We start from the raw sequence: 23021 nt of genomic DNA, 5'->3' as shown, positions 1-23021 counted from the left end.
AGCATTGTACCTTTACAATGCACATTTTACTAACTGGGAAACAGTACCAACTTTCCAGAATTTCACTGTCCAGAAATTCTGGAAGCCTGAGAGCCAGAGAGCAGGAAAGAAATGGAATCCCATCATGTTCCTGATTCAAGTGCCAGCACTTCTACTTGCATTAACTTTATTTATTACACAAATAAGACATTTACAAAGCACGACATGAAAGGTATGTAACAAAACAGACATTGGTTTTACAAAAAAAGTGCTTACAATTTTTTTCCGTGTGTATGTGTGTGTGTGTGTTTCCCTTTTGTATTTAAATAAATAGTCTAGATGGCCTGTACATTCCCAGGCTATCCTTAACAGGGTAGTGGAGACGTCTGAACTGCAACATGCTACGACCGTGTGATCCACGCAAGGAATAAGCCCTGGTGAGAGGCTCAAGGCAGAGTGGGTACTGGATGACCCTGGGCAGGGCTCAGCTGGCCGCTTACTACATAGTTGCAATTGGGGCTTTGATCATTAGGAGCAAATATCTAAGGACAGATTTGAGCTTCCCAAGCTCAGTGATCAGGCCCAGGTTGCTCCAGTTACTGTCAGAGCTCAAAACAGGGCACCTGATGCATTCTGAACTGAACTGCACTCACAGCAATCTGGGTGGGGCTTTCTCTTCATCCTCAGTCAGCTGTGACATCTTTGAAAGGGAGAGGATACAGGTTCCCTTCTTGGGCCACACTCATGTTTACCTCTCCTGCAGTCCTAGAGCAAATAGCATAGAGATTCTCATTGAAGGACCAACTTCCAACAGGTGAGACCTGAAACCTTATTTAGACTCCGTGAGAACGAGTGCTGCAATTGATTAGCAATGTCTGCCATGGGTAAAACCAAGGACTGCAGTTGCATATGTATTATGAACTTGCATCCCCTCTCTTAGAGTCTCCTTCCAAAAGCAGGAAGGAGGAATTGAGCTATAACATGTTTATTTGCATCCTGTGGTGGCAAATACATCAATCAGGTCACCACGCAGTTCTAGAACTCAGGATAAGCTTGGGACAAATGGGCATCCCGAAAACATAAATCATGATCTTGTATAGTCCAAGCCCTTTGTTTGGGGTGGGACAGTTGCAGTAGGCTGGGGTGGATGTGAGCTAAGTCTGGCCTCTGTTCTCAGAAGTGGGTGGGGCTGGCTCTGGGAAGAGTTGGTGGGGAAACACAGAGGTGCCAGCTGGATTCCTGGGCTTGGCACACTCACGGGTGACTCTCTCTACTCAGAGATGGATTAGAATTAATACTCTGGTTGCCATTTCACTCGGCTCACTTCCCTGGCTCTCCAGGAGTGGTCTTCCCCTCTTAAAAGCCTTGCAACTCCACCCCCTATCCAGAGGGAACAAGTAACCAGTGAGTTCCCACTCCAATCTTCCCAAACATTCAGCAGTGTCATTGCACAGATTAAATACCATTTCTGCCATGGTTTTTTCAAATACACTAGAAAAATTAAGTGGAAATTAAGCTTTTTCTTTCTTCTCCATGAAACGGAGTCTTCCCAATCTGTCTCCCTTCTCATCTCCAAACCAACAGGGGTCTTTGTCCCCATCCCTGCCTGTCTCTCTGTCTCTTGGTCTGGGCAGGCCTCCATCTCTGCCCTACTGGGCCTCTCAGGGTTGGTCAGTGTCTCTTCTCTCTCTGAATTAACTTGACATAACCAGACAGATGGAAACGATAAAATTAGAACATAGCTTTCCTTTGGGGACATCCCACAAACACTGTAGAGTTTTCCAGACAAAAGCAACAGAGTGGATAGCATTGGGGGTGGTTGGCTATTCATAATTCAGAGATGGTTCCAAGGAAGTAGTAAATAAAGGCCAAGATGGGAGGAGTGGGGAAGAAAACCTGTAAATTAGGAGGCTGTTGGCGTCACACGATTCATTTCGCCCTTTGCTATTGTAATCAGCTGAAGTTGAAGATGACTGCTGTTCAAATTGGGGGTGGGGAGGGAGAATAGGCTGTTGTTTCCACCCTGGTTCCACATTTCAGGGAGCTCTGTCTTCCAAGGGGAGGACTCTGTGGTGCTCCTGGCAGGTTCTGTTTCTCAGCAGGAGAGGGCGAGGCCAGGCCTGGGGAGGGATCCGAGCTGGCCACAGGCAGGCAGGATGGCAGGAAGGGGTGGATGCAGAGGCGATGGATCCCTGGCTGTGGCTTGGACACTGGATCTCAGCGGCTGAGGGGCAGCTGTGGGGTGTCCGTGGACAGATGCGAAAATGCCGGCAGCATTAATACTGAAAAAGGATGACCTGCAAGAGGAGAGTGTGGGATGTGGCTCAGTAGGGGGGGGCGGTGCCTCACCCTAACATTACAGGGGAATCTCACAGGTTTGCAGCATGAGGATGGGCACAGCACCTAGATAAGGATTTAAAGCCTAGCTCCTAGCTCCTAGCTAACTTGCTGCAGGACCTTGGTAAACTCACTTCTTCTCTCAGAGCCTCTTTCCTCATCAGTAAACATGGATAGCAAAATCTCTCAGAACAAAGTGGACTGAGTCAGATATAATAACAGCAGAAAAAGTCTACTGGGCACTTGGCCCTGCACCATCCATGTGTTAACTCATTGAAGCCACGCCCCAAACTCAGGCGGAAATCCCACTAAGGTTCCTATTTCACAATACTGGAGAGAGGACTGGGCTCAGAGAAGTGACCATTAGTGAGTCCATGATCACCCAGTGAGGAAGAGGTCAACCAATCAGGTGTCCATAAACAGTGCTGGATGGGCAGACCCTCTTCTTTCCCTCTCCACCTTCCGCCTAAAGCACCTGACGGACACCTCACTCTTTTCCACACAACCAGTACCTGATGTTCAGCTCAAGATTATTGATTGACTGGCTGGTCACAGTAAAATGTGGATGAGGTTTCAACTGGTCCAAAGATATCTAATGGCCACATGGCCAGTACATTGACTGATCAGAAATTTGCTTTGTTTTGTTTTTTTATGAGAATCAGATACCATGAGGAGTTGGAGGAGGAAAGTGATGATGACAATTTCCAAAGTAGCTCAATAGCATCCCCATAATCCATGGATTCAGTTGTCTGTGGCCAATTGCAGCCCCCAAATATTCGTATTGGTCTTGACTCTCTCAAGAGAGAGACCACATTCACATAACTTACTGTATATTGTGATTATTCTATTTTATTGTCATTGTTGGTAATCTCTTACTATGCCTAGTTGATAAATTAACCTTTATCATAAGTATGGATGTATAAGAAAAAAACTAGTGCATGGTACACACACACACACACACACACACACACACACACACACACATGGTTCTGTATTAGCCATGATTTTTATCATCTACTGGGATGTCTTAGAACACATCTCCATGGATAAGGGGAGGACCCCTGTTATGACAACAGTTACCAACATCTACAGAGCCCTGGCTACAGACCCTGCAGCAAGACTTGACACATATCATTGTATTTAATCTCTGCAGCAACCCTATGTGGTGGGAACTATTATTATCCCCATTTTGCAGATGTAGAAGCTGGAAGCTTGAAGAAACTAATTGTATTCTCAGGAGGAGAAGGTTGACAGATGTGGGACTCATGGTCTCTTAACTCCAGAGTATACAGTGTATACAGTGCATTCCTCACCCCTACACACCTTGGGTATGGCATATAGGACACTGAGCTTTGTGTTTTTATTAACAGAAGTTCACTTATAAGAATGGACCCTGATCAGATCTTTCCTTTCTGTAGGCCTCAGTCTCTCCATCTGGCCTTGACTTTGAAGAACTTTCCAAGTACTGAAGTTAGGGGATCAGAATACATGGTCAGGAAAACAAAATTGGTTATGGAAACTCACAGGCATGTGTGGCCCAATGATGCTGCTGTGGAGGCAGGAAGTTGTCCCTGAGAATGCTCAGGGCCTTGCTGTCCTAGCCAGGCCAGCTGTTCTAGATGAGTGGATTCAGACACCAGCCACAGGAGGACACTGAGTCTCCTCCCAGCAGGCTGACTCAGGCCAGAGGGAGTTGGTAGAAAGCCCACAATATCCTATGCTCAGTCTGCCCAGAACACACTCCGTGACCCACACATTTGACCAGATGTGGAAGGGAAAAGTCTTTGGGAGTGGGAGTGGGAAGGTAGGGCAGATGATGAGAGGGCAGTTGGTCATGAAGGAGGATGACATTGTAATGCACAGCTTCTGGATACAAAGCTAGGGACACAAGCCAGGGACCAGAAAGCTAGAGCCAAAGGTACCAGTGCCCAGCCTACCTCATCTTTCAAGCTGACCCAGACATAACCACAAGCCTAGCTGAGCAAAGCACTGATTCTAGCCCCATACCCTTCCCTGAAACAATGTTCAAGCTATTCATGTAAAGGGCCAGACTCTTAATTATGTGCCTCTTGCCCTTTCTCATCCTGTCAGCTTCCCTACCTCCCCAGGCCCCAGCCACGTTATATATATATATATATATATCCATCCAACCCAGGACCCCCTATGCTTCTGTGCATTTGTACATAGTATTCTCTCTGCATGGAAGGTCTTTCTTATCCTCTTGCCTCTCTCCTGTCGTAGAATAAAGAACCCTCTTCTGGGTCCTCCAAGGTCACTCCAGATGCCGCATCACCCTGCAGTGGAACCGCCCAAATTCAGCTCTAAGCCACAAGCTTAAAGATAGGGAACCTTTCCCTCCCAGTCTCAATCCCAGGCCTAATAGCTCTCCCATGGAAAAGGGCAGTTCCAAGGCAGGCAGTCCCAAATCAAGGTCAACTCTGCTCATGATCAATGTGAGCCTGGGCATGCTACTGCACTATCTGAACCGCCTTCTCTATTGGTATGAAATGGAGGTCATCATAATCACACTTTCAGAAAGGTGGTGAAGAATGAGGTCTAGAGCACCCATGAACTGTGCAGATCACACAGTCCAACACATTCTACCACATCTCTGGACAAATTGTATCATTCCTCTGAATCTCAGTTTCCCTGTCTTTGTGATGAGAATAGCAGTAGCCGCACCCAGAGTTAGCTGGGAGGTATCAAGCAGATTATCTGTATAAGGTGATCTGACTTAGAACTGAGAAGAAGCTCAATAAACAGCAGGTCTTACTGGGAATGTGACAGTCTCAGAGGGGTCCTGCCAAAGACCTGCTCATCTGCGCTGGGATTCTCCTGTGTTAAGCTCTACCATTCACATGTAAATGTATCTGTCCAATTAGCCTGTGTCTACCTGGGTACTACAGACATTCCCCCATGGTGCCCATCACAAAGGGGCTCAGCACATATCAGGTGCTTAACTGAGAGGCAGAGGCAGACAAAATATCCCATAGGCCTGTTCCTCACTATCTGAACCATAGGACTGGACATTAACTGTGCAGATTTCTGTACCTCACCTCAAACCTGCCAATCACACCTTCTACCTTGAGAAACAATACCTCTCCAAGCTGCCTAGTGATACTGAGATATACTGAGCCTGAAATGAGCTGGACTGGATGTGGGTAAAAGGCTCTTTCCCTCTCTCCTGGTCCATCAGGTCCAAGTTCATCCTCCTACCCAGCCTCTCTTTCTCTGAGGACCACCACAGTGGCACTGCCTGCAAATGCTAGCCCACCCTGTCCCCACTGGCCCATAATAAAGTCCAGACCCTTGACCTGTCCCTATTTTTCATCATTTTGCCTGTCAAGCCTGTATGCCTGCATGCCAGTGACATTTAATGGCTCAGGAGTTCCCTAAAAGTACAATAACTTCTGCCTTGAACCCTGATTGAGTTTTTCAGACCTGGGCCTGCATTACCTTCTTGTGGGAAGCCTTCCCTACATCTCTCCTTCACCCTCACCCTTCCCTTCCCCAGGCATCACGTTCACAGTTTGACTATTGGGATCTGCCTCCCTCTCCAGATTCTCATGGACTCTTCTAGAACAGTAGCCAGGCTTTACGTAACTCTCTGCTGCTATCTGGCTAAGTAAGCAAATGAATAAATGTTTGTGTTCTTATCTAGGCTCTGACCTGGAGCATCTTGGAACTACAGCGATGGTTTCCAAGGCTAATAGTAAGATGTCTTTGGAGCTGAGAGGTGAAACTCCAACCCCCTTCAGGTTTCACCCAGAGCAGTGCCATCTACTTTCATCTATGTTCTAGATAAAAATTAAATAACAAGTGCTTAAAATCACAGCTTTCAAGTCATTGGGCTTCGCTATGTCTAAGCACCCCTGTGCCTATTCAGTAGTACTAAGGCCTGGAACAACCAGAGCTCCAGTTCCACAGGGGAGGTCTGCTCTCCCTTGGCCTCTCCCTTTGGTTATTCAATTCCCCACAGAGAGGAATGAAACCCAGGAAGAGGGGATACCAGTGAGATAACACAATACAGGCGGGTGTGAAACAAACACCCTCCCTGGAAATTCAAAGTATGAATAAGTTCATAAATCCAAAAAAAGAGAAGACCAAACTGCAGGAGACCCAGGGAAAGGCTGCAAGGAGGCCTTCAGGGCAATGATACACACAGAATACTGCAGCAGCTGCTTGGGGGACTGGGCCTGAGTGGTCTGCCACAGAGTGCCAGGGTCCTCATCCAACTATAGGGAATGCTTCCAGAAATCCATTCTTGACAGAAAAGCTCAGACCCACACCATACCCAACCAGCCTCCATTTACCTTCTCACCCCGGCTGGAGAGTGGCCCATCCATATCGGCTTTGAGGTGGACAGGGGGTGCGGTGTAAGGCAGCCGGCAGTGCACCTGCCCGCACTGTACCTGACCTGTGGACGAGAGGATGCCTTGGAGCCCATCCCCAGGTTCCATGCAGGATCTCACCTGCCCCATGCTCTGCAGGCTGGATCCCTGAGACCAGTTCCATCTCTGCCACTTACCACCTGGGGTGACCCTGGGAAAGATTTCAATTGGGTTGGTTGCAAGGCTGTATGTGAAGGGCTTTATAAAGTGTTGTGATTACAGCTGGGCAGTGGTGGCTCAGACCTGTAATCCTAGCTATTCAAGAGGCTGAGATCTAAGGATCCAGGTTTAAAGCCATCCCAGGCAGGAAAGACTGTGAGATTCTTATCTCCATTTAACCACCAAAAAGCTGAAAGCACAACTGTGGCTCAGGTAGTAGAGAGTTAGCCTTGAAGAAAAAAAGCAGAAGGACAGCACCCAGGCCCTGAATTCAAGCCCCAGCACTGGCACAAAAATAATTAGTTAATTAAATTGCTAGGTTTAACTGTCCAGCTCACAAATAAGCAATTACTCCTACATGCTTAATTTCTAAACACTTCTTAGAAGAATGGGTGTGCCTTATCTGTTCAAACCCTCACCTTTCCATTCTTAGCCCCAGGGTATCATCAAAGATGGCTTACCAAGGCTTCCTAGAGAACTCTATTCTTGGATGTCACTACCCTATCTATAACTATGATTTAATTCCAATAGCAACCTTTCCCATCCCTGTCCTCCTTTGTAGCTTTCATTTTCTTCCTCAGCCCTAATCATCTGATTAGGACTGTATTTTCTATTGCTTATCTGTTTTGCCATCTAGAATGCAAACTCTGTGAAGGCAGGAATTTTTGCTTCCTAGATTCCAGATCACTGTGGATTTCTAGTACCTAGAATGAGGTGTGGCATCTAGTGGATATTCTTTAACTATCTATTGAATGAAATTTTACAGCATTCCAGTATCTAAAACTCAAGAAAAGTCAACCTTTGTGTTGGTCCAAATCTCTCATACTTTAGCCGATCTACAACTACAATGATGAAGTCCTTCGTCTCTTCTTTAGACTTCACCCTCTTTAGTCACAGAAAGAACCCCATGTAGAGACTTACAATTGACATGTAACTTGGGACAAGTCATTGTACCTTTCTTAGCCATACTGCTTTCATCTGAAGAATAAGGCAATTATATTCAATCAGGAGTTGTTGTTCTTTTTGTTAATCGTGGGGCTTGAACTCTGGGCCTGGGCACTGTCCCTGAGCTCTTCAGCCCAAGGTGAGTGCTCTACCACTTGAGCCACAACACCATTTCTGGTTTTCTGGTGCTTAATTGGAGATATGAGTCTCACAGACTTTCCTGCCTGGGCTGGCTTTGAACTGTGATCCTCAGATCTCAGCCTCCTGAGCAGCTAGACGTGAGCCAATGGTGCCCAGCCAATCAGAAGTTCTTAACTCCCTGAATGATCAGGAAATTCATGAACAGCCTCAGATTACTCAAATAATATGTGTCTGTCCATTATCTGGAGTCAGGTTCCAAGATTTCATCAGATTCTAAGCTCTAAGGCCTTGAGAAACAAGACCATGTGACTTCGGTTAACTGCAAAGCAGAAGTTCTTTCTCCCCACCCCTGCCCCATCGGCTTCTAACACTCTCTTCAGCTTCCAGCTCTAATGCTTCAGAAAACGCAAGATGCCAGGCTTTTAGTAGACCAGAAAGCAAACTTCTAGGGTGACCTTCCATCATGCAGCAAGAACCAACAGGTCTAGACACCCCCAGCACATTCATCTGGGTTCCATTTCCAGGGAAAGAAAATGATACCCCAGGCCCTTCTTCAGGCATCAAAGACAAATCTAAACTTGATCAATGGAGTGTGTGAAGACTCTTGACCTCATTTCCAAGAGAAGCATCTAAATCCATTGCTGACTTCACACCAAGTATTAATCTGGCTGCCCAGATCCCTTCAACTTAGACAGACTCAGTGTCCTTGATAACTGTAATAAATATTTAATATGCTCTGTGCATGTTGAACATAAGTAATTGTTTAGAAATGAAAGTGCCCCTTCTGGCCGGCAAATGATTCAGAAATGAACCAATATAGAGATGCAGTTCTACCTAGCAGCCTGGTTAGTAAGCAGACTTCTGTACACCTGCTTCTGTTGACTGTTACCATCCCAAGGGCAGTAGCGTTTACTTAGCACTTAACTAAATGTAGAGGACCTTAAGTATGTTATCTGATATGACATTTACAACACAGCTTTCAGATATGTACTCTTACTATCCTTGTTTTTACACGGAGAGAACTGACATTCAGAGAAGCTAATAATCTCACGTAACATCATCCAGCTAGTAAGTGGTAGAGGTGGGATTTGAAGCCTAGCAGTCTGAAACCAAAGTCTACATTCAATTATTAGAGTGTACTAACTTCCACTAATTTAAGGTAGGCTCTTGTCACTGTAGTGAGCCCTTGGTTTCCTCATCTGTTCAGTGTAACAGTGATCTGTGATGGTTAGACACACAGTCTGTATAGTGTCTGACACATAACAATTGCTCCATAAGCAGCAGTTTGACTTTCCTTCTTCTTTTACTGTGAGCTAGAGAAGTGTGTGTGTGTGTGTGTGTGTGTGTGTGTGTGTGTGTGTGTGTGTGTGTGTGTGTGTTATTGCTACTACTTCAGCTATTTTGATGCTGCTGGCCTTGAGGAAGAGAGCCTGTGACAAGTGCCTTCTTGGTAACAGATTCACTGAATTTTCATCCGTTAGAAATCCAAGAGGCTATTCCTTCAACTTTCATATCCCTGCTCCAAAATCACATAACCGTGACCTGTGGTCATTATCTCCATCCACTTGACAGTGCTTCTGAAATGTGAATCTGAGGAGTGTGTCTGTTGTATGGCAGTACTAAGTATACAGGAGGCCATAAGAAATACATTTACTGGATGCACATCCCAGCTTACAGATGAGAAAACCGAAGTCTAAGAAGGTTAGGTGATTTGCTCAAGACCTGGCAGCCCTGAATGAGATCTGCTCACCACACTGATCTTGCATGCCTCCAAATGCACACATGCTAAGATGCTCTGTGCCCAGGGCCTGCCCACATTTAGTTGGCCTCCTCTTCCTCATCCTCCCAGTCTCCGTTTGCTCAGAGGCAGGTCCCCTCAGTCCTAACCAGCACCTTTCCTATAGGAAACCACAGGCTCAGGTGTCTTGTTGCTGGTTAGTTCTGCCCTCCAGAACGCAAGCTCCACAAAGCACAAACTTCACCCTTCCGTCTTCCTTTCTTCCTTAACTCCCTGGGCTTGGGCACCCTAGTGGGTGCTTGAAAAGCATTTTGGGGACTGATACTTGGCTTCGCTCCACCGAGGGCCCCGCCCCCGCGGGGAAATGACACCCCAGATCCGGGTGACTTCTGGTGCTCACGCCTGAGCCCACGAGGCTCCGCGAGGCCCCCTCCCACGCCGCGCCCCCCCCCGCCCCCGAGGTGGCGGTCACTTACTCTCGATGTAGCCGTGCAGGGTGACCATGCGCGCCCGCTCGGGGCTGCTGAACGGGGAGTAGTGGATGTCGTCTGACAGGGCGGAGGGGAGGCGGGATGGGGGCGCCCCGGAGGGCGGCACCGGATGCTGCGGTGTGTGCTTTTTATGACGCGCCCGGCAGTTTTGAAACCAGACCTGGAACGACAGCCTCCGCAGCGTCAGCCCTCGCGGAGAAGGGTGGCACGCGCCGCCCGGGGTGGGGGGACCTCAGGCCGAACTGCAGCCCCCGGCACCGCCCCCCCCCGTCCCCACACACACACCGCCGCCCGGACCCACAACCCCGCCGCCCGCGTCCGCGCTTTCCCCGGCCCTGCCCACCCCTAGGCCACGCCCACAACCTGAAGGCCACGCCCACCCTGGCCCCACCTGGATGACCCTGCGGCTGAGGCCCGTCATGTCTGCTAGCTTCTGCAGCGTCTGCGCGTCGGGGTTGTTGTCCTGCGCGAACTGCGCCTGCATCACCTGCGGGGCGCCGGAGGCCCGTGAGGCACCCGAGGCTCGTGAGGCACCGGGGCGAGCGGAGGTCGCCGAGACGGGCCTCCGGTCCAATCAGAGGCTCGGGACCCGAGTCCACACCCCAGCTCCCTCCCCTCCACCAGGCCAAGTAGCGGAGCCACAGGCTCCAGCTGGCCACGCCTACTCCTAGGCCACGCCCACACCCCGCCCGCAAGCGCCGCCTGGAGCTTCTTGCCCCGACTACCTGCAGCTGCTCGGCGGTGAAGGACGTCCGCGCGCGCTTGGCTGGCTTGGGTTGACTGTCCTGTTCCGAGGGCACTGCCCCCTCCAACGTGAGGCCATTCCCTGGGGGCGACAGAAGCGGCTGACCACGCGTCCCCATCTCTTCTAATGGCAGCCTGGAAAGGACGGGGGTGGGGGGAGCTTGTCCCTGGAAGGGTCAGGAGCGGAGGTGGCTGGGAATGGGGGTCCCGGGGTCCCAGTTCCCGAGCTCGGTCTTTGAGGAAAGGAGTTCTGTCCCAGAGCCCTAGGATGTGGCAGTGTCCCCATTTCACACAAGAGGAAACTGAGGCACGGGGGGGGGAAACAAAACCTCTGCCCCAAACCTTCCCACTGGGTTCTGAAAACTGGCTGACCCTAAACTGACCCAAACTGGGCTCCCTCCCAGCAAAACTGGGGAACAAAGGCTGGCAGAGATTGGAGGCAAGCAGGTTTGAGAGCTGAAATCTCGATTTTGTAAAGATGGGATGGAAAGATGTACACCGAGAAATCAACAGTGATGCATCTCCAAGGAGTGTGGTAATGGTGACTCTTTAATTTTATATTTCTATAACTTTGGAGGCCTTTGAAGCAATTATATGTCACCTAACTTCTCCAAGGTCTAATTTTATTAACTGGGCTCGATGTTCAGTATCCTCTTGCAATCTGATTTCAAACTACTGAATCTATTCACATTTTATTTTTATTTTATTTTTGTCGGTCGTGGGGCTTGAATGCCGGATCTGGGTGCTGTCCCTCAACTTTTCAGCTCACGGCTAACGCTCTACCATGTGAGCCACAGCACCACTTCTGGTTTTTTAGTTGTTTATTTGAGATAAGAATTTCATGGACTTTTCTGCCCTGGCTGGCTTTGAACCACAACCCTCAGATCTCAGCCTCCAGAGTAGCTAGGATTACAGGTGTGAGCCACCAGCGGCTGGCTCCCATTTTATTTTTAACACTTCATTTTACTAAATATGTGAATAATACATAGTCCACAATATTCCAACAGGCACAAAGAAAAGGGGAAAATATCACTACTGTTCAAAATTTAGTGCAACTTTTAATTAGGAGAAAAAAAAACTATGCTCAAAGAAAATCATCAAACATTGCAATGTGCATACATAGAAAAAAGCTGGACATCTAAACAATAAAACATGAAAAGGAAGTGGCATTTGGAGTGATCTTTATTTTCTTCTCTTTTTTAACCATCTTTTCTAATTTTTCTATGAAGGACTGTGTGTGTGTGTGTGTGTGTGTGTGTGTGTGTGTGTGTGTGAAAAGCAAAACAGTAAACCAACACTGGAGCTATGCAGTAAGGGATATGAGTCTGCTCACATAGTAAGAGCCAAGGTATTACTGGAGAGCCAAGACTAAGGATAACCCTGGATGGTCCAAGGGTAGAAGGAATCTTTGGTCCTGGTGAGCCATAGTATGGAGGTAGCTCTGATTCCTGGATTTCCATCCCAGCTCCACTGAAGACCTGCCTACCACTACCGAGAATTTCATTGCATCCCAGGTTCACTTGCTCCCCACTTAGCCCTGAGCCTGGCAAGAAGGTGTGATGGCCACCAGCAAGAACACTTCAGTGGTTCCTGAATAGTCCTGAAGCTGGGCCCTAGAATTGAGATTCACCTAGATGGGGGTGGGGGGGAGACCAGGATTGAGGTAGACACTTTGTTATATTAATGCCCCATAGGAAAGCAAGATAAGACTTAGTATGTCTGTTCTATTTGAATGGAAAAATGGAATGCATTGAGGCAGCCATATCGCAGCATCCTCCTGGCCTTATATGGACTTGCTGTGGTGCATGGGGATGAAGTTGTATAACACCTCATAATAGACTTTGGAATCAGACACACCTACTAGTATATAATCTTCGGCAAAGTTTCACGCTTCAGCTAACCTCTGCCTCTTTCCTAGTCTGCAAAATGGAGAGTGTCTTTCTAGAGTTATTGTAAAAATGACATGAGATAATTCATGTTACAAAGAAGGAAGCAGCATCTATACTCCCTGACCAGAGAAATGGTGGAAACCACTTTCCCTTTCCCTTCACTAGCCTTCTCTGTGACTCAGCTTCCCGTGTGTCTGTGAGACCTGGCCAGCTCCTGTCCCTGGAACTATATATATATTGAGAAATCACACTATCCCAAGCAGAGATGGAGGGATCACTGTTGCCCAAAACCTATCTTGCATTGATGGAGAACTGAGGCCCAGAGAGGAAAGGAAACTTCCTATATGTCAGCACTGTTATGTTCAAGCCGGGTCTCCAAACTCAGAGACCCATTCCTTAAACCTTGTATTAAAAGACCCTCCCCCCCAGCCCAGGATGAGACTCCTATCTGCATGTCTCTAGGACTGACCCCTGAAGCTGGAGGGGAACGAGCCCCACCCAGCCCAAAGAGAGCTTCTATTAGGTGGAGCAGGCTGGAGTGTTGGGGTGGTGTGTGGGATCATTATCCTTTTTTTTTTTAACAGATAGAATTTAACACAGAGTTGGGGAAGGGGAAGGGCAGTGAGGACTCCCCCACACACACAGAGATCCCTGGGGCCAAAGCGCATGCCCCTGTGCAGCTCTACCCCCCCCCCGGGCCTCCAGGTGTTCCTCTGGGGGTGGGGGTGTCCCTGGAGTGTTAGGATGGTGGGGTACAGAGTTGCTGGGGGGGGGATGGATACCGTTCTCAGCGGCCCTCTTGAGGTTCTCGATCATGGTGTCATAGTGGATGCGGCACAGCACCTTCTCCTCAACCAGGCCGAACTCCTCGCCGGTGGACAGCTGGCGCTTGCAGGAGAAACAGGCGAAGCAGGCTAGGTGGTAGGCGTTACCGCGAGCGCGCCGCACCCAGTCGCTGGCGTAGATCTGTCTGCCACATCGGGCGCACTTGGTCCCAAATCGGCTGTAGGACGTGGGACAAGGACAAAGATCGCACAACTTTAGACATCTCCCTCCCTCTGTATCCCCACCTCCAGTGCACTGAGCTGGGGATCCCGTCCCCAGGACTTCATTCATACCTTCTTGCTATTGCATTCATACCTAACACTTGATTTACTTTATTTTTTGAATTTTTTTTTGTCGGTCGTGGGGCTTGAACTCTGGGCCTGGGCGCTGTCCCTCAGCTCTTCAGCTCAAGGCAAGCGCTCTACCACTTGAGCTACAGCGCCACTTCCTTGATTTACTTTAATTACCCCCTCTACAGCCACATAGAAGATGAGCTGGTGAGCAATTTTTATTTTCTTCCTGGGACTTTTCTAAGTTTCCCACATTGTCTACTATGTTCATGTATTATATTAATTTGTTCATTAAAATGTATAGCCAGTAGCTCATGCCAGTAATCCTAGCTCCTCGGGAGGCAGAGATCTGAGGATCAGGGTTCAGAGCCAGCATGGGAAGGAAAGTCCATGAGACTTTTTTTTGGGGGGGGGGTCTGGTCATGGGGCCTGAACTCTGGGTCTGGGCACTGTCCCTCAGCTCTTCAGCTCAAGGCTAGCGCTCTACCACTTGAGCCACAGCCCCACTTCTGGCTTTTTTCTTTTTGCTTATGTGGTGCTGAGGAATCGAACCCAGGGCCTCAGGCATGCAAGGCAAGCGCTCTACCACCTTCCCAGCCCCTCCATGAGACTCTTATCTTCTATTAACCATCAAAAAGCTGGAAATGGAAGTGTGACTCAAGTGGTAGGGAGCCAGCCTTGAATGGAAAGAGCTAAGGGACAGTGCTCAGGCCCTGAGTTCAAGTGACAGTACAGGCACACACACACACACACACACACACACACACACACACACACACACATATCATGGGTTCATGGGCATTAGGAAAGTATAGTGGTACTGATAAGCAAGTTTTTGAGCACCATCTGCCTAGAAAGATTTTAAGTATTTTATAGTGGGTAATCTTCATCTTGCAGAGAAGAAAGTGAGGATCTTAGATGTTGAGTGAGTTGCACAAGGCCACACAGCTCATGAGGATAGGAAACTTAGCCGGTCTGACTCCAGAGATGAGTAAGCTATAGCCCCAGTGGTGCAGAGGCTCAGTTTCTTGAAAGAGTAGACAGACAATGGCTGATGCTGTGACCCAGAGCAAATAGTTTAACTCCTTCAAATTCTCATTTTCCTTGTCCTGAGCTGTCCTAAGTGACCACAACAATTAATTGTGTAGTGTTCTGCAGTCTTCCAAAATCCCAAGTGGTCCCAGGCCCTGCAGCCCATGACAAATGTGTGTGTGTGTGTGTGTGTGTGTGTGTGTGTGTGTGTGTTTTAAAGACTAAAATTTTTTTAAATAAAAATAAAAGGCCCAGGTAACTAGGCTGGTGGTTCACACTTATGATCCTAACAACTCAGGAAGCTAAGTTCTAAGCAACGAAGTTCAAAGCCAGCCTGGGCAGTAAAGTCCCTGTGAAACTCTTATCTCCAATTAACAAGCAAAGAACAAGTTGTAGAGGCATGGCTCAAGTTGAAGAACACCAGCCTTAAGGGAAAAAACAAAGGAACAGCCCCTGGGCCCTGAGTTAAAGCCACAGTACTAGTACACACACACACACACACACACACCACAGATTGTTTCCTTGCCCCCTGCACCTTCTGTACTTCCTTACTTCTGCCTCTTCCTCCTCTCCCTAAAGAGCTGTGCTCTTTAGACACAGCTGCCTGATTATCAGACTAGGACCCCCTTTGGGGAAATAGCAGTCTGGTTTATTCTGTACCAGGTCAAGCCTTGGGAAGTTTTGTCCTTTAAGTAGCTGACTCACCTGCCTGCAACTGTCCTCCCATTCAGCCTCAGTGTCCCCTAGTATACACTCCATTCCAGAGAATGCTGCTACCACACATGCAGCCCTCGGGCATGGAAATCTAAATTATACACTCTCCTCTCTTCAAAACCCCACATCCAACCAATCCTCAGGCTCTATGCGTTCTGTGTCCTAAATATCTCTGGAATCCATTTCCTCCTTGCCATCTCCAATACTACCCTCCTATGCCAGGTTCTTAATAGGCATCACTCACTGCCAGTTTCTGCCTAGGCCTCCCACTTTCCAGTCTTGCCCTGCCAACATACCCTCCACAAGGGCTCACAGTGAACTTCCCAGCATGCACATGGAATTCTGACCCTTCCCTGCTTTGGTGGCTCCATTCTGCTCTCAGAATCTGGTCCAAGATGCTTGGGGTTTATAAAACCCAACAGACCACATCCTCATCAGGCCCACCTCCTTTCTAATCTTCTTCACAGTCTCCCACGCCATCCCGCAGTGCCAGCATGTCCACAAAGGAAGGTCACTCCCAGGTCTTCTGGCCCCCTCTGAAGCACTTTCTCACCCCTAGGCCTTTACAGTCCTTCCCTGGACTTGTCCTTTCCAAGAGTCTCACTCCTAACATTAATTACACTGGTTCCTTGGCTCTCTCCTTCTACCCCAGGCACTATGGAAACTGGGTGGCCATACCAAAGTGATTCATCTTCTCATCCTCATGGGGTTGGCAGCCTTTCGACTGATGAGCATTCCCAAAGTACCTGTGGTGTGGCTGTAGAATATAGCCCACCCAGCAAAAATGCATGGATACCAGCATATCCTGCTTTAGCAAATTGGAGCAATTGTTGGGTTGTACTGAGTGTGGGAGTGCTGTAAGTTAGCTCATCTTCAGCTCACACATGCACTTATATTTTCCCCATAAGGGGTACTCCTTATAGGATACAGCCGGGACTCTAGGTATGCTCAGGAGGTACTACATGTTACAGGTTTCATTAATAAGCAGAGGCGATTTCCGACAGTCTATTTGGTCTCTATTCCTCCAGTAAAGTGGAGGTGAAACAGCTTTGTCCATCTATTCCAGCCAACTCCTGCCTGAGGTCAAATCCGAGGTCAAATTTGAGGTCAAAACTCCATTTGAAAGCACTTGCTAGGCTCTAAAGGGAGCCTGGCTTTCCATCTTTTGTGCTTTGTTAGGAGGCCAGCCAGCCACATACAGAGCCCATGCTGTGGGTCCGGGGCCAGGAGCCAGAGGCACTGTAGTATCTTTATTGCACCCCCCTGGTTTTGTGGAAACCCCATGATTTAAGGGCCCTGGAACCCGTTGTTTTCCTTTCTTTTCTTTTTTTCACATTTGGAGCTGGAGGTTTAGCGATGGTGAGTGACTTACTGGGAGATGACACTGGGTGTGGGGCCGGGGGAGAGCCCCTCTGAGATGTCAAAAAGACCTAGAATCTGTGGATGGTGGGAATGGGGTGGGGACAGAGAGAGAGAGAGAGAGAGAGAGAGAGAGAGAGAGAGAGAGAGAGAGCACACGTGCGAGCAGTGAGCTGGCATCCCAAGAGGATGACTAGGAAGCTTGACTGTCCTGGGGTTCCTAGTCCTAGCCAGGGGTCCTGGAACAGGCGCAGAACCGGGGCACAGCCAGCTCCAGGAGGCAGGAAATATGAGAGCCAGAGCAAGGGAGTTCCCGGCCCCAGAGAGGCCGCCTGTGGCTCAGTGCATGTGGGTTCGCTGAGCCAGAATGTGGGGTCCCGACCCTCATGCTTGGCTGAGTGGGATTCCTGGTGACTGGATTCCCCATGAGTGTCCCCGTGCAACCTTGGTCTTCCTGCCCTACAAGTCTCCTGAGAGCTGAGCCTGTCGGGTGCCTACAGAGGTAAGTCCCATCGCCCCCTGCCTTTGCTCTGACGTGAGTAACTATCAATTACTTTCTCAACCTCGTCCCCCCCAAAATGCTAGAAGTTGTTCCCCAGCACTCAGATCTACTCCCCGCATTTGCCTTGACAAAATCGCCCTCCGTGCGCTGAGATGCTGGAACTGAGATGGGTGTCACTCTGTCAGGTTCGCGGGCCATTCTTACATCGTGTTCCCGCCCCCAAGACAGAATTCAGAGCGCACACATGAAGGGCAGGCGCCGGGATCCAGGGATCCAGGGATTCACGCTCGAACAAACGGAGTCCTCCCCAGCCCGGCTGCAAGGTTCCACGGTCGCCAGATTCCGGAAGCAGCGAAATCGGCGTCCGTGGGCAGAGACAACGAAACTTCAAGAAAGGAGTTCTGTTCAGGAGCCGCGAGGGGAAGGCCAAAGGGACTGAGGGGAGCGCCTACATCTACCCCAGCCTTGATGTGAGTCTGGGCCGTGTATGCCTCTCCCTGGGTCCCACGTGCGGCAAAGGAGTAAAGGACGCACTGTGGATGGCTAGTAACTATTGAAAGGAGTAGCCTCGGCATGGAGCACCACCAAGCTGTCTCCCAGATCCGAGTACTTATGGTTATCTAACCTTGGACAGGTCAGGCTGGTTTTCCAGACTTACTATTCCTGAATACCTAATAGATGCTCAGTAATTCTTTGTTGGATTAACAAACATGGAAGATAAAGCCCACTGGAGTTCCTTTCCTCATTTATTAAGCTGCCTCTTTGTGCATGAGAAGCAGGAGCTCAACCAGGGAGTGTCAATAGTAGTTTCAAAGCCAGTGAGTCAAGGATTTGAAAGTTTAATTTGGATTCAAGAGGCTCACTGGATGGATGGCTTTAGAGAAGTTCCTTGAGGTGAAGTAGAGGAGTTGTAGCATCCTTCCTATACTCTGTGTTCCTTCATTTCTAGACAGGTCCATAGGAGATGAAACCAGGAAGAAAGGAAGAAAGGAAGGAAGGAAGGAAGGAAGGGAGAAGGAGAGAGAGAGAGAGAGAGAGAGAGGAGGAGGAGGAGGAGGAGGAAGGGAGGGAGGGAGGAAGGAAGGAAACCAGCAATTAAGAGGTTAAAAACACCCGCTTGCACTCCTTGGAGGTCCTGGTCTGAGGCCCCTCCTTTTCCAGCTCCCCTCTTGTTTTTTTCTCCAACATCTGTCCCCCAACAGCTGGCCACTGCTGGGCCCCTCTGCACCTCAGTGGGGGGCCTGCTTCCAGGCCCCTAGCCTCTCCTGGGACCCTCACTCTGGAGGAGGCTGGAGTCCAGGGACTGAACTTGAGCTCTGTAGGAAAAGGCCAGAAAAGGCTGGGAGCATGCCTTAAGTGAATGGGAATTTCATCCAGAAGTGGCATTCTAAGAACTCCCACCCTATAAACACCAGTGGGGAGGTAGTTAACCCTTTCTTCCCTACTCCCATTCTCAGAAAAAAAGACAGCAAGAGACCAGGGTGAGCTGGTCTTGTCAAAGTTACTCCAGTCTCAGGCCTCTGAAGAGGTCACTTTGGCCCTACTGCTCTCAGGGCTAGCACATCTGATGGGCACTGTCTGTGTGCAGCCAGGCAGACTGGGAACCTTACAACCAGCAGGCCCTGCCTTTGCCATTCCATTGGCATAGCTTGCCTATAAAAGTCTGTGGTGTTTAGGAGTAAAAATGATAGGATTCAGTGAGTTTACCTGGGCTTTACCAACTTATTTGTGACCTTACCCCTTGGGCCTGAGTTTCTCCTCTTATAACATGGGAATTGTAAGAGTACCATGCCTACAGAGTGGACTCAAGGATTAACTGAGGTGTAAGATACAGCAGGTAGAGGGTTAGCAAAGTTCCTGGGAGTAGAAAATAACTCTGTAGAGTCTGATGATGGTTTGCTTTATCCCTGTTCTCCCCAACACACACACACACACACACACACACACACACACATCCCTGCTTCCATGCTGTAAACCACTGTGTGACTTGGACACTTTTTACTTTCTCAGGACCTGGGGCTCCCTGATTATACAATGGACATGATGCTCCAGGAGGCTGAAGGGGCTAGGAGGGCACTGCCCTCAGACCATGTCCTATTTGTATGGCAGCAGCTCCTGGTTGGTTGGAGGGTGTGGACTATGGGAAGCTGCCCTGGGTTGTGGCTGGTGGTGGCAATGGAAAAGTGAATACTTCAGAAAGGAACATGATTCCCTCCACCCCCAGAATTTTCTTCACTTCTTACAAAGTCTGAAAGGAAAAAGAAAAAAAGGTCTCAACAAAAGAAAGAAATTAAAAACCCTATCATATTTCCCCTGTGGGCCATGTTTTTTTTCTCTGTCAGGACTCTCCAAGAGTTTGATTCCTACCTCCCAATCAAGTTGAATCCACAAGAGCCAGTGAGGTTCCTGTTTGGAGAGTGAATTGGAGAAACTGAGGCAGAGAAATCCAGAGTTGTGGCCAAGAATACACAACCAGTGGAAGACCAATACCTCAACAATAGTGAGCCAGGAGCTGTTGAATCTCCCCCAAACTACTCCATGCTCTACAACCTCCCTCCCTAATAAACTTAGAATTCCCTCCCAATCTCTAACTTCAGAGCTATTAACACTGGTTCTGCCAATGAAGACTGAAGTTTCTCCGAACTACAACATGGCGTCAAGAAAGGACAAGAAAGGACATAGGGCATAGAAAATCTTGTCCCCTCTTTGGACAGAGCCCTCCAGTCCACATGCTGCCTGACCCTGGATCCAGCTTCAGGAAACAAAGGCTTAGAGCATCTCAGCACAAAATCCCTACCTGAGCCCCAGCTCCTGGGAGAGGAACTCTGTCTCCTACACCTCCTCATTCAGTGTTCTCCAGGAAGAGCTTCCTCAGCAGCCTATGCTGCCGCCCAGTGCAGACAATAGTCTTTGCCTGGTGCTCGTCAACCTTTTCTTTTCCTTTTTGTGGTTTTCACTGTTTTGTCACAGGTGAGTCTATCAGAGATGGGTTATGCCTACAGAAAAACCTGGCAGTGGGAGAAATGATCAGAAAAAAAAAACCCACAGGTCTACTCCCATCTTGGAGAATATGAACTTTTATTCCCTTCATTTTCTTAACTTGAAAACCGGTTTAATTTTGCTTGGAAGGGGTGTCTTGTCAGTGAGAAAGGATTAGTGCTTAGATCCTGCAGCCCAGAAATGGCCCAGGCCCTTCCCTACAGGCAGCCTTTGTCACTCAAGCTACCTGGGAAAATGCCATCACAGGCTTGTGTCTGATCTCCAATGGTAATCGCAGTGGTGGTAATGGAGGCATCTGTAGGCAGCCACAGTCATTTAGGATGCCTTTGCTGAGACTTTCTGCCTTATTGGCCTCCTTTGTCCTCTAAGCGAGACAATTTTGGAAAGAAAGAAGTCAGCACTGAGAGATGCAGTGACTTGGCCAAGGTCACTGGCTTGAAAGAACTGTCTCCTGCCTCTCCTCATGGTGGCTGCACATGTGACCCTCTACGTCTGATACTCTATTACAGAATGGTGGGATGGGAAATTCGTGCAGGCTGTGAGTGATGGAATCAAGATCTTAGTTTTGACTAGTTTAGTCCTTCAAGGTCTGGTAAAGGGCATTATCCAAGGATGCTCAGTCCAGTGTGAGCATCAGCTGGGGTTAGAGAAGAAGGGAAGATATAAGAGCTAGCGGTAAGTCTGCCAAATCTATTGTTATCAGAAGAGCTGGGGAGGGGTTCTGCCCCCATCTTATTCTACAAGGAAGGTCCTAGATATCACCCACCTGGTGTCATTATGCTGTTTGGTACTTGATGAATCCAAGGAACTCCCCCCAACAGATAGTTGCCCCCCTCTTCTAACCAGAGTCAGGCCTAAGCAAGGAGGTGGCTATGACAGTGACTGTAAACTTCCATTTCCTCCTGGTGCCAAACCAACAGTCATATGGGACAGTGGGAGGAGACATCACGCTCTGGTTACACACTACATAGTCATAATCTCCTGTCTACACACACACAGTAGTCTACAACCACAAGTACATATTCACATCACACCCTTTGTCCCTTGGTGCCTGGGTGAAGGGCCAGGAGCAGGAATGTCCTCTCAAAGAAGATGGAAGTGAGGACTAACCGGCTTCAGAACTCTTCCACTCTCTCCCACCTCACCCTCTCACCTCCAGATCCAGATATGATCTTTGTACACACCCACAATGACTCAGAGTGTCAACCTTCACATCTAGATTCACACTATCTACACGTGAACCAAAAGACAAATGTTCATCTATAAAGCAACACGGCCCTCTACCCACACACCCATGCCTTTGCCAATTGACTTATTCCCCCAGCACCCCTGAACAGATGCCAGGCAATACAGACAAGCACTTCTTGCATACAAAGTCCTAGGTCAACACCCCACCATCATACACCCTATGTCTAGCACATAAAGAAATAATGCACATCTTCAACCAGCTTCTCATTTCCTGAGAGAACCCCAGCCACAAATACGTCCAACTTCTAGCTTGTAGAGGCTCAATTGTGTGTGGAGGGTGGGCAAGGTATGGGGGAGCATTGCTGTTCACCACATTCCCTGTTCCTCAGAGGCTCTTTATAGAAGGGAGGAGTTCTCTGGAAGACTGAAGCCATGAAGGGAAGGATGTATTTGGGTTGGGGGGGGAAGAGGTTAGCTTGAGAGAGTAGCTTTCTCTACTTCCTGAAAAAGTATTTGGGGGGGGGAACGTCCCTCCCAAGAACCAATTTCAGTCTATTTTCCTCGGACTGCATAGGCCGGGCTCTTACTTCCCGCTGAAATCTGGCAGACGGCCCCTGACACTGCCAAGACCTAGACCCCATGACCAGGTCAGGGCCCCCGCAGCAGGGCTGGAAGCGAGGCGCGTGCTGGGGGGTTGGAGGCGGCGGCCGGAGGCTGCACTCGCCGGATGCAGAGCGACCCGCGCAGGGAGGCGCGTCCGCCCGCCCGGAACTGTCCTCCACGGCGCCCTGCGCTACGGTGCCAAAGCCTAAAACCCCGTAGACAACGAAGCCACGGCGGGACGCGGCGGCGGGAGCAGGGATTGGTAGGACCAAGGCAAGATCCTAGGCTCGAAATGCAGATCAGGGCACGCACAGGCCGGGAGCCGAGGGTGGGCTTAAGTGCAGGCACTTGGATTGGGGACTAGGCTGTGAGTCTGGCGCGGTGTCGGTAAGGGAGGCCCCCCTGCGGAGCAGATCTGAACCCACAGCAGAGGCCCGAGCAGAGCCGCAGCAAGAGTCCGGGGCCCAGATTGGGATCCCTCCGGAGGAACAGGCTTTGGCGAGCCTGGAAGTCCAGGTCGGGTTGGAACCAGGGCCGAGCGCACTTGGAGAGACAGCCAGCTAAAAGCTGGTAGCGGGGCTTCCCAACGGGTCGGGCCAGTGCCGGGGACGTCGGAGCTCCACCGCGGCGCCCTTCCGATCCGAAGCTGGAGCCTGAGACTCAGGCCAGACCAGAAGAGACAGAGACAGAAGAA

At 49.2% G+C, this 23021-nt stretch overlaps 1 protein-coding gene across 1 annotated transcript; it reads right to left on the bottom strand.

The window, feature by feature from the left end:
* Window positions 1-168: 168 nt before the first annotated feature.
* Window positions 169-13930, bottom strand: Lhx6 (LIM homeobox 6). The gene is made up of 6 exons (XM_013030100.1): window positions 13597-13930; window positions 10907-11007; window positions 10573-10668; window positions 10167-10341; window positions 6630-6733; window positions 169-2276 (listed from the first exon to the last, which is right to left on the bottom strand). Exons 1-6 carry the CDS (start codon window positions 13928-13930, stop codon window positions 2256-2258), a joined length of 831 nt encoding a protein of 276 aa, XP_012885554.1. The 3' UTR covers window positions 169-2255.
* Window positions 13931-23021: the final 9091 nt, after the last annotated feature.

This window comes from Dipodomys ordii, unplaced genomic scaffold, assembly GCF_000151885.1.
Source record: "Dipodomys ordii isolate 6190 unplaced genomic scaffold, Dord_2.0 Scaffold127, whole genome shotgun sequence".
Lineage (NCBI taxonomy): Eukaryota > Metazoa > Chordata > Mammalia > Rodentia > Heteromyidae > Dipodomys > Dipodomys ordii.
The sequence above is the reverse complement of the archived record's forward strand: the minus strand, read 5'-3'. Positions and strand labels throughout refer to the sequence as shown.